Source organism: Chanodichthys erythropterus, chromosome 10, assembly GCF_024489055.1.
Source record: "Chanodichthys erythropterus isolate Z2021 chromosome 10, ASM2448905v1, whole genome shotgun sequence".
In the NCBI taxonomy this organism is placed as follows: domain Eukaryota; kingdom Metazoa; phylum Chordata; class Actinopteri; order Cypriniformes; family Xenocyprididae; genus Chanodichthys; species Chanodichthys erythropterus.
In genome coordinates, this window is record NC_090230.1 from 60,933,402 (window position 1) to 60,945,503 (window position 12,102).

General features: G+C 33.6%; 1 protein-coding gene across 1 annotated transcript in view; it reads right to left on the reverse strand.

The window, feature by feature from the left end:
* The window catches only part of aldh7a1 (aldehyde dehydrogenase 7 family, member A1), a 125,408-nt gene that overhangs the window by 34,895 nt on the left and 78,411 nt on the right, over window positions 1-12,102 (reverse strand). Inside the window, exon 10 of the mRNA XM_067398466.1 lies at window positions 1,314-1,355. Within this exon, the coding sequence (XP_067254567.1) occupies window positions 1,314-1,355 (42 nt within the window). The remainder of the gene's footprint in view (window positions 1-1,313; window positions 1,356-12,102) is intronic.

Consider the following 12,102-nt stretch of genomic DNA (forward strand, 5'->3'; position numbering starts at 1 on the left):
TAGCTGTATTAAGCCTTCACCCCAAGTTCACTTTTAATGAGGTCCACACTAGTTCCTTGACTCCATCCACATAGCCGTCATCAGTGGAAAAAAACCCAGTCTATAAAGGCATAGTTATTTTTCCTGCTCTAGCTAGAACATGTCAGCTGGTCAAATGTATTTTTAAATGGCAATCACAGTTTAATTATTTTTTTATTGTTTTTTTTTTGTTTGTTTGTTTTATTGTTTTAATTGTTGAAAAGAAATAAATAAATAATACAGGCACAAGTAAAACGCAGGACACTGCTTACGTCTTGCCAGATGTGGGACAAAGTTCCCAATTTTGAGATTGCACCATGGTGGTCACCCTCAGACTAACTACCTACAGGCCTAACACATTTAATTAGGGCTGCAACTAACAATTATTTTTGATAACCAATTAATCTGTCAATTATTTCTTCAATTATTCGGATAAAATACAGAAAGAAAAAAAAGGTCATATCCTGCCCAATACTCATCTTCCAAACAATGTGAACTGGAAGTGGAGCCTTTGAAAACAGATACAAATGTATGAACGTAGGCTATGATACACAGCAAATGGTTTAACAAATGTTAAAGTTTTAAAGCAGCAGGACAATATAAATCAATAAATTATCGATTTGTACATCAGTAAAATTTCAAGTAATTATTGTCAATTAAAAATTTAATATCCAACACAAAATAAAACTGTCTTAAGCATTTTTTAAATTGTTTAATAATGTTTAAAGTTTTTTCTGCTTTGGGCATGGGTCATACACCTTTCCAGCAGCAAGCTCACTCTGTGAACTTCAGAATTTTACCAAGCATGTTCTTTTAATAGAAATTTGTTTTAGATTATTTTCATTATCGATTATATCAACTAGTTGTTGCAGCCCTACAGTTTATTCAATTATAATTATTCCAAAGACTAAAGGAGAACCGAGAACAATAACTATAAAGATAACGATAACTGTATTAGGGTCCACACCAACGAATGATAACTTTGTTTATTCTAAGTGCGCGCTGCAGGTTTGTTGTCTGCTGCTTTAAATGCTCATGCTCTTTAAAGCGGAATAGATTCTGATTGGTTGTCAATGTTTTTATCGTTCATCAGCTGAAAAAAAAATTGAAAGTGATTCCAACAATATCGTTTCTCTGTGCCGTTATCATTACAGTTGTGGTGTAGACCATTTCTTTATATTTAGAAAGATTTTGTAGAACTATATTATTATTGTTATTGTTAGTGTCCTTGGTGTGAATGGGCCTTTATACATTCAAACAAACAGACTCTTTTCAATTAATTAAATTCAACAAACCTATGATGGCGTTATTTCCTCCCAGCTCCAGTAGCTGACGACCTGTACAAAATCAAAATATTCACTTCATAAGTCATAAGTCAAAATCAGGAACCAAAACAGGTTTTACTAGAGCTACACAATTTTGGATAAATTGAGAAGCACACTTTTTTGTTTCAAATAGAGATCACGACTATCCCACGATTATGAACAATTAAACAAAACAATGTAACTTACTAGAGGTTCTGAAAACATTAATTGCTGTAGTCTATTTAAAATGTTTAATCAATTTCAATGAATTGTTTTAAAAGAATGATTTAAATGATTGATTCACAAATACTTCACTTGTTTCATTTTTGATCGAATCCCTTAGTAATCTATATAATTGTTATATGAATAGGGCTGTAACTAACGATTATTTTGATAATCGATTAGTTGGCCGATTATTTTTTTCGATTAATCGGATAAAAATCCTAATTTTATTTATTTTAATTTTATTGACAAAAAAAAAAAAAAACACTATTGCACATCCAGCCCAATGTACTTCAAACAAACATGTCAGCTGAATACTATGAAAAAAATACAGTCACAAGAGAACAAATATTTTAGGAATCTATCAAAAACATCAAAAAAAACTACACTGTAAAACTTTGCTGTAAATTTACAGCTAATTTCTAACAGTATTATACTGTATTTTCATAAAACAGTAACATTCTATATATTTTACAGAATGTCTGTAAATATACTGTAGTTTTCTGTTTTCAGCCCGTTTCACTCGTAATACAGTATAATACTGTAGAAGCATTGCATTATTGGATTGATTTTTTTTCCCACGCTCATTTCAAATTTCTAAGCCAGGCATACATTTGAGCTTTTCTCCCAACGCTTTTAGTGTTTCACGTCGACTCTTCACGGTTTAATGTTATCATTAAACGATATTTGAGTGAATATAGTGTGCAGTTTTAAGCTTTCGAAGCGTCAGTTTGCTTGAGACGCGGGATGACCGGACACCGCTGCTGAGAAGACGGAGATGTTATTTTCCGCCTGATTAATCAAAACGTTTGTACCCGTGTTGAGAAGACTAATAAACGATTGTTCGGCTGAGAATACGGTAAGTCACTCTTTTCTGGAGCTTTTCGTTCGCGTTTTTACTTTACTTTACATGAATTGTTTGATCTTGAAATGTTAAACTTCTCATGAGCAAACAGTTAACGTTGCTCTGTTCTCAGCGCTTCACGCAGTAACACTGATGTTTCATCTTATAGACAAATCTAAGTTATTCTTACAACCTGATTTCAGTCTGAATCATCTGATGCAGCTCCATTGTTTACGTAAGTGTTGTGCTTATTTTCACGTATATCAGGTTTATGATAAAGAATTCAGTGAATAAACAATTTTATTTTGTCAATTATTTTAAGATGCATCATTTTAAGATGCATCTTTTCTGAAGTGTAACAGGACACATTACTGAGATCATATGCTTAGCTGTGAGTCCTTGTGTTCACAAGAATGCTATGGTGAATGAATGCACAATATTCACTTTTCTCTCTCTTTGCTTTTCTGCTTTTAGGCTTTGAAATACACCCTAAACATGGCTCAAGAACCAGAAAGGGGGGAAAATTGCCTTCTGTGAAATATGGTTTTGTTAACGTAAGTATTGCACCTAATTTCACATGTGATGTAATCAGGTTTATGGCAAAGAATGGACTACTTGCACTGAGGCTTGTAACACACTTACATTTTGAAATAATACAACTTGCCTATTTCTGCTTAGTGATCGATACTGCAGTGTGTGTGAGACCTGATGAATAAGATCAAAACAAACCTTCATTTATTTTTATTAAATGTTAATCCCTATTTTTCATTGACAATCATTTCACTGTATGTAATTCACTCAATTCTTAGTATTCAAATTCTTAATATTTATTTGTCAGTCCGCTGCCAGTGTGTTACTGTTTAAAGGGTTAGTTCACCCAAAAATAAAATTTCTGTCATTTACTCACCCTCATGTCGTTCCACACCCATAAGACCTTTGCTCATCTTCAGAACACAAATTAAGATATTTGTGATGGGAGAGCTTTCTGTCACATATCACAGAGACACATGGATTACTTTAACAATTGGGTTTCCTACCATTCTTGACCTTGAATGTGTAAGTTGTGCTGCTGCCTATGAAGGAACAAAAAGCTCTCAGACTTCATCAAAAAATATCTCCATGTGTGTTCCAAAAATGAACAAAGGTCTTACGGGTGTGGAACGACACAAGGGCAAGTAATTAACAACAAACCGAAATTAAATTTTTGGGTAAACTAACCCTTAAAGATTAAATATTTAACATTGCTAAATGTCTTGAGGCAGGTACCATTTATTTAACTATTTTAAAAGACTGGGATAAGAGCACCAACACACACAAGCTTGTACTTATCGTTACTTTATTAAATTAATTAAAATGTAAATTCAACAGGTATAAAATAGAAGAAAAACAGTAAGAGAAAAACAGTTAATGAGAAGATGAGCACTGGACTGCAGCAGGTTAGTGGTGTAAATTGGTGGGCTGAATGCTTTTACCAGAAACTCCCAAGATGTAGTATGACATACAATGCGGAAGCTGTTGTGCATATAGTCCATTCAATGAATGAACGATTTCAATGAATACAATTATTAGCATTTTTTTTTTTTTTTTTTCAACTTTTCTGAAGTGCTAATTGGATATTTTAACTTACTGCAATCAAATGCTTAGGCATTTGAATTGCTATGGTGCATATATTCACAATATTCATTACTGTTTTCTCTCTCTCCTTTTTTTTCTTCTCTTTTTCTTCTTTTATAGGTACTTTGACATCAACCATGAACACGGCCCAAGAACAAGAGAAAATGACTTCCAAGACTGGCAACACTGTGCAAAAAAGGAGCAGTACTGAAAAACTTGTAGGCCAACTATTTGTTTTTACTCCACATTTGGAAAAATGTTAAAAGTAAATAATTTTGCTGTATTGTTCATTGATAACTGTTGATTGCATTTAAAATGTTGACCTTTCAACGTTGCAATTTTCTTCTTTTTAAAAATAAAAGTTTTAAAACTCAGAGTATGTTGCTTTCCATTTCCTTTGCCATAACATAACAAAAGTATATTTTTAACGATTTAATGACATATATAAGTACAGTATGAAAAGCTGTATAAATGCAGTTAATAGCTGTAGATAAACAGTATAATACTGTAAAAGTACATAATATTACAGCAGGAAACTGTATTTGGTAATTACAGTACTATACTGTAAATGTTGTTTACAGAGTGGCTGGCAACCCAGCTGCCAGTATTTTACTGTAAATTTACAGCGAAAAGTTTTACAGTGTAAAAATGGTGTTGCAATTTATTAGGAAAATAAACTGAAACAACTAAACAGTTTCTAAATAATATTCACACATAATATAAAAAAAAAAAACATAGTCTCTGTTGGTATTGACTGTAACTGGGCTTCTGAAATGTTATGATATCATATTAACAACAATAATATGATATGATATTAACAACTACTATGAAGTGTTTTACTTTTAAAACCGTAAAATCAAACATTCATGGATAACAACAATAAATATATTATATCTTTAGAAATATTGCTGTAACCAAAGAGCTTACACATACTGGTGGATTAATCATTACAGAAACATGAAAAATGATTTTAGTAATCACCAATACTGACCTGTGGCACAAACCAAAAACCTGTAAATAGGCTACAAGAAACGTCTTACATTTATTTTCAATTAGTTCTCCCTTCACAGTTACTACCTATCATAAAATACTTGAATAACATGTTGACTTTTAAATCTAAATTTAACTTTAAACAACAGATATTTCAGCAAAATTAATATTTTTTGCGCTGAATATTAATAGTGTCCCTCTCTCCCGCGTTCTGTCTGACACAGGTGTGCGCGCCGGCGCTCATTCAGTAAAGTTTTAAGTTTAATGCAGACTGCCAGGACGAACCTTTATGCAAAATGAAAATGCTCACGTGAATTTTTAATAGGGATGGGCATTTTCCAAAATATTGTATTCGAATATTTGGGCTCATAAAAAACAAATTATTCGAATATTCTTTTATTTAAATGAGGATGATGTTATTCTTTTAAATTCATCAAGATTTTGTAACCATTTCTGAACAAGCTTACGATTAGGCAATATGCACAACAAGCTTACGTTATATCTGAAGCTTTTCTTTTAGTTCAAAGGATTAAACAATATGTGTAAACAAAAAAATATATACTATATATAAAGAACAAAAACATTTAAGCTCAAGCAGCGCGAACGGTAAAAGCGCTAATAAAGCAGACAGCGCCAGTTATTGTACAAAACGTTCATAATACACTCAAGTCAGTAACATTATATGGTATGGTTATCATTTTCATATTGTTTCACATGTTGAATGGAAAGCAAAGTTACTGTACCCCCACCCCCAAAATATTTTTTTCTTGCTGATCCAAAAAATGATTCGATCCTTGACTCAAAAACAGTAATATGATCCGAACTGTAAGTTTTGTGATCCGTTGAACCGCTACTGAACAATATTCAATTTTAGTAATATTACAAATCATATATCAGTTTTTCTTAATTGCTTTGGCTCATTTTTAAAAACTAATTTTATCATTTTTATTAGGGCTGTGTATCACCAAGAATTTGGCGATACGATATATTGCAATTAGTGTTGTCAGAACTACCGGTACTTTTGACAACATTCAGTCAGTACTGAAATTTTGAAAATCTGACGATACCAACATTTCTGTAGTACTGGGAGTACCAAGAATCCAGGTATATTCGGTACCTACTGATAGGGCTGTGCCAGTATTTTACGTGAATATGACACGAGTCATAAAGCTTTGTTTATAGAAGAAATAATAGGTTAGTAATTAAATGTGACATCGCAGCCATGGAAACATTTTGCGAATCATGATCTGGTTACCCAATTAGCAGAGAATAACAATATGCCATTAGTTATTCCACTGAACATGGAATCTCTGTTTCTTTTCTCAAATCTTCACTCACGCAGGGGATTATGAACATTTCTTCCTTTAATTCGCTTTTAGGCCTATTATATTTGCATTCTTTACTGTAGAAAAAACACTTTAGGACAGAAACCTTTTTGCTTGCACGTCAGTTTCTATTTAACACAGTTTGTGCTTGTTATTAGACTTTATAAGGCGTGTTAAGTTTATAGCGCGTTTCACTCACGCTGGTGATTTTTACTTTCGCTTTCTAGGCAGCGCAAATCAAACATAGCCTGAATGTCTGAAGATAAAACTAGCTTTTCAGACCTTTTACAACAAGTGTCACAACAAGTGTCACATTGCTTGTAACATCAGGAGATAACGAAGATATTATTAAAGAGAAATGGTCTCTTTCCTGCTCGTGTCCTTCATCCCTCTCAAAGCGCAGAACGGTAGGCTATATGACGCATCTTTGTGTGGAAATAAAAAATGAATGTTTTTAAGAATAATACTTAACTTTCTTATTATTTAAGTTACCATTATTTACTGATATTTATTTCATAGTTTTACAGGCTGTAGTGTGTTGTTTCAATGACGGAATAGCTAAAATAAACATGCACATCTGTTACAAAATGTATGTTTGAGCATTTGTTTGTTTATTTTTTATATTTCAACATTTATTTAATTGAGGTATATATACACACACACAAACTCCAAATATTTATATGTATGATTACCATCATATGTTTTTAAAAATAGGCTAGTTAAATAAAATAGTAAAATAATTCCAACTGATTATCTTGTGGTTTTAGAAAAACTGTCATAAAGAACACATCAACATATGCATAAAACCTGACCAAAAACTTCTGGGTCTGGATCTGCATTTGCATTTAGATCTATAATCACTATTTGGTGCAATCTAAGTAAAAAGAAAATGGTAAAAAGAAAATGCTTACAGGATCCTTTATATTATTATATATATATATATATATATATATTTATTTATTTATTTACACACACACACACACACACAAACCAAAAATTATATTTGATATATTTGACACTAAATTTTTTTTCCCCCAGAAAAATCTTATCAGATTTTTCATGATTATCTTGGCCAAAAGAGTTCACAAAAATGGTATATCGCGATATCTATAGAAATCTTGAAAAATACTATGCTATCAGACAAATTCATCTTTATTTTGTTTAATTTGTAATTTTTGGACCAATGAATCACACCATTGCATACAAAAAGAACAATTACACTTAACAGAGATAAAATGCTAGCTTAACACTAGTGATGGTGGGTGCTTGTGAAGCACTGCTTTGTGAAGCTTTGAAACCTTTGTGCAACAATTGTTTTGAACCAGTGGTCAGGAGTGTGCATCAAACTGCCAAAGTCACTTGATTTCAGTGAACAAGACTTCATCGCGTCACAACTGTTCGAAATGTTTCAAAATTTAAACAATTCGTTGTTGGGGGCTGATCTCAGTGCACCCATGAATCACTGATCGTCACCATTGAACCAGCATTCATAGTTTTTACCTGATCTCGGATCAGTTTTATACATTTAGACATTTTTAATGAGACATTTGTGTAATTAGTAGAAGGTATAGTCTCTTGGCCTGTTTAGACAAGCCCTCCATAAAACAAACAAAACAAGCCCTGCTAATTAATAAAAGAACACGTTATACAGACACTTCATAATTAATGGCATTTGATTTGTTTTTTATATTATACTTTGATATATTATTTATTATACTTTGAATAAAACATTTGTGATAGCAACTGAGGAAGCTTCTTGTAATAAGACCTCATTAACAGCACTGCTTAATAGTCCCATTAAAATTGATGTCAAAAATATCAACAGAAACAGTTATTCCTAACCTAATTAAAGCTGCAGTAGGTAACCTTTGTAAAAATGTTTTTTTTTTTACATGTTAAACCTGTCATTATGTTCTGACAGTAGAATATGAGACAGATAGAGACTGTGTCTGTACCTCGAACTAGTAAATACAAAAAACGTCCGAAACCTTTTAAGGGTAAAAATTTAATTGATGTTCAAAAAATGAAAATCACAGATAAATCAGATAAACAAATGATAAAGCTTGGGTTACTGAATATTAGATCTATTTCTTCAAAAGCACTTATTGTAAATGAAATTATCACAGACAATAAACTAGACTTGCTGTGTTTGACAGAAACCTGGCTAAAACCAGATGATTACATTACTTTAAATGAATCTAGTCCTCAAGGTTATGATTATCGACACGATCCTCGACAGAAAGGCAAAGGGGGAGGTGTTGCTGTAATTTATAGTAATATATTCAGAACAATTCAAAAGAATTTCAAATATAATTCCTTTGAAGTGATGGTACTTTATGTAACATTATGTAAGTTGACATTTGTGCTGGCTACTGTATACAGGCCACCAGGGCACCATACTGACTTTATCAAAGAATTTGCTGATTTTCTATCAGAGTTAGTACTGGCTGCGGATAAAGTCCTTGTTGTTGGTGATTTTAATATCCATGTAGATAATAATAAAGACGCATTTGGATTGGCATTTGCAGACATTTTAAACTCTATTGGAGTTAGACAACACATGTCAGGACCCACCCATTGTCGTAATCATACCCTAGATCTAATACTGTCGCATGGAATTGATATTGATGCTGTTGAAATTCTACAGCAGAGCGATGATATATCAGATTATTTAGTCTCGTGTATAATACAATTAGCCAAGGCTACAAAACCACAACCCAGCCATAAATATTGTAGAACCATCACGTCTACCACTAAAGATTGCTTTATAAATAATCTCCCCAAGCAGTTTCATCGCCTTAGTATACCTGACAACTTAGAAGAACTCGATGCTGCAACAGAAACTATTGGCTCTCTCTTTTCCAGCACATTAGATGCAGTCGCTCCTTTACGTCTAAAGAAGATTAAGGAAACTAATCCAACGCCGTGGTATGATGAGCACACTCGGGCTCTAAAACGAGCTGTTAGAAAAGCTGAACGTAGTTGGAAGAAAACAAAACTAGAAGTTTTTCGCCTTTTCGTGGAAAGAAAAAAATTATTGAGTACAGAACGGCTATAAGAAATGCTAGATCTACTTATTTTTCAAATCTCTTAATAGAAAACAAACATAATCCTAAGTATTTATTTGACACAGTGGCTAAATTAACTAGAAACAGAGATTCAACTGCTGACGTTTCCATAGAGCACAGCAGTAATGACTTTATGAACTTCTTTACTTGCAAGATTGATAATATTAGAGAGAAAATTAAAAACATGCAACCGTCTACAGTTTCGCTTCAGACAGTGCACTGTAGTGTCCCTGATGTAAAACTAGAATCATTCGCCACTATAGGAGAGGAAGAATTATCTAAACTTATCAAATCATCAAAATCAACAACATGTATGCTAGACCCAATGCCGACTAAACTACTGAAAGAAATGCTTCCAGAGGTCGTAGGTCCACTTCTTGATATAATTAATTCATCCTTAACACTAGGATACGTGCCAAAAACCTTTAAGCAGGCTATTATTAAACCTCTTATTAAAAAACCTCAACTAGATCCGAGAGATTTAGCAAATTACAGGCCAATATCGGATCTACCTTTTCTGTCAAAGATACTAGAAAAGGCAGTTTCAACACAACTGTGCTCCTTTTTAGAAAGAAATGGAATCTGTGAGGATTTCCAGTCAGGATTTAGACCATACCATAGTACTGAGACTGCTCTCGTTAGAGTTACAAACGATCTACTCTTATCATCCGATCGTGGCTGTATTTCTCTATTAGTGTTATTAGATTTCAGTGCTGCTTTTGACACTATCGATCATACCATTCTTTTAAAAAGACTTGAAAACTATATTAGCATTAGTGGAATTGCTTTGGCATGGTTCAAATCGTACTTATCTGACCGTTATCAGTCTGTAGTAGTTAATGAAGAGATGTCGTATCGATCACAGGTTCAATATGGAGTACCACAAGGCTCAGTACTAGGACCGTTGCTTTTCACTCTGTACATGCTGCCCTTAGGAGAGATAATTAGGAAGCATGGTGTTAGTTTTCACTGCTACGCTGACGATACTCAGCTCTATATTTCCTTGCGCCCTGATGAAACCTACAAATTCACAAAACTAACAGAATGCATAGCTGACATTAAAAACTGGATGACAAGAAAGTTCTTATTATTAAATTCAGAAAAAACTGATATCCTAATCTTTGGACCAAAAACTTCCTCACGAAAAAACCTTGAATACTCTCTAACACTTGACGGGTGCTCCATTAAACCTTCGTCCTCAGTTAGGAACTTGGTGTGCTCTTTGATACCAATCTTTCATTTGAAAGTCATGTTTCTAGTATCTGTAAAGCCGCCTTCTTCCATCTAAAAAACATATCTAAATTACGACATATGCTCTCAATGACAAATGCGGAACAGTTGGTTCATGCATTCATGACCTCAAGACTAGATTATTGTAACGCTCTACTGGGTGGTTGTTCTGCTCGGCTTTTAAACCGACTACAGTTGGTCCAAAATGCGGCAGCTAGAGTTCTTACTAGAACCAGAAAGTATGACCATATTAGCCCAGTTCTGTCAACATTACATTGGCTCCCTATTAAACATCGTATAGATTTTAAAATCTTGCTACTTACTTATAAAGCTCTAAATGGTTTAGCTCCCCAGTACCTAAGTGAGCTCTTAATGCATTATAGTCCTTCACGTTTATTGCGATATCAGAATTCAGGCCAGTTGATAATACCCAGAATATCAAAATCAACTGAAGGCGGCAGATCCTTTTCCTATTTAGCACCTAAACTCTGGAACAATCTTCCTAGCATTGTTCGGGAAGCAGACACACTCTGTCAGTTTAAATCAAGACTAAAAACACATCTCTTTGCTCTTGCATACACATAACACATTATCAATACATTAACATTTTTCAAATCCGCTAAAGGATTGTTACGCTGCAATAATTAGGTCGGCCGGAACCGAGAACATTTCCTATAACACTAGATATACCTGTACATCAGAATAAGAATGGCATCTACGCTAATATCTGTCTCTCTGCTTATCCTGAGGTTTGCCGGGTGCTGGATCCAGGCCGTATCCAGATCAGATGGAGAACCTGTGTCTGGACCTGACTACTATGTAGCCCAGGAGACAATGGGCCTACAGATCCAGTTCTGGCTGCATCTATAATTCAGATTTTTAATCCCCGTATCCGCTTACATATATTTATATATAATCTATTTTTAATCTCTATAATAAAAATGTATAATTCAGATTTTGATCTCCATATCCATTTACATATATTATATAGATCTTCCAAGGGTTTTTTTTCCCTCCTAGGACTTTTTTCCCAGTATTAGCACGCTGGGTTTTTCTCCTAGGGGTTTTTTTCCACCCCTGGGAGTCAGCCGACATTGGCTTAATGTAGCACCATCTTGTATATGTTACATATTATCACGCTTGTTTGTACAGCTTATTTTTAACCACTTCCCTTTTTTCTGTGCTTCTAATATATAAAGCTGCTTTGAAACAATTACCAATTGTAAAAGCGCTATATATAAATAAATTTGACTTGAATTTGACTTGAGATTGAATTTGACTTGAGAAAAAAAAAAAAAAAAAAAAAAAAAAATCAAGCTCCTCTGGCTCCTCCCAGTGGTCCTATTCAAATTCAAGATTACCGGTGTGCCGCAGCTTTGCTTATGGTGGACAATCAATCCAAACTGCCAATTCCTAGAGTGGCACCTCATAAAATAAAGACGGGTAAATGGAAAAAGACAGATGACGATGATAAAAAAGCCAAAAAG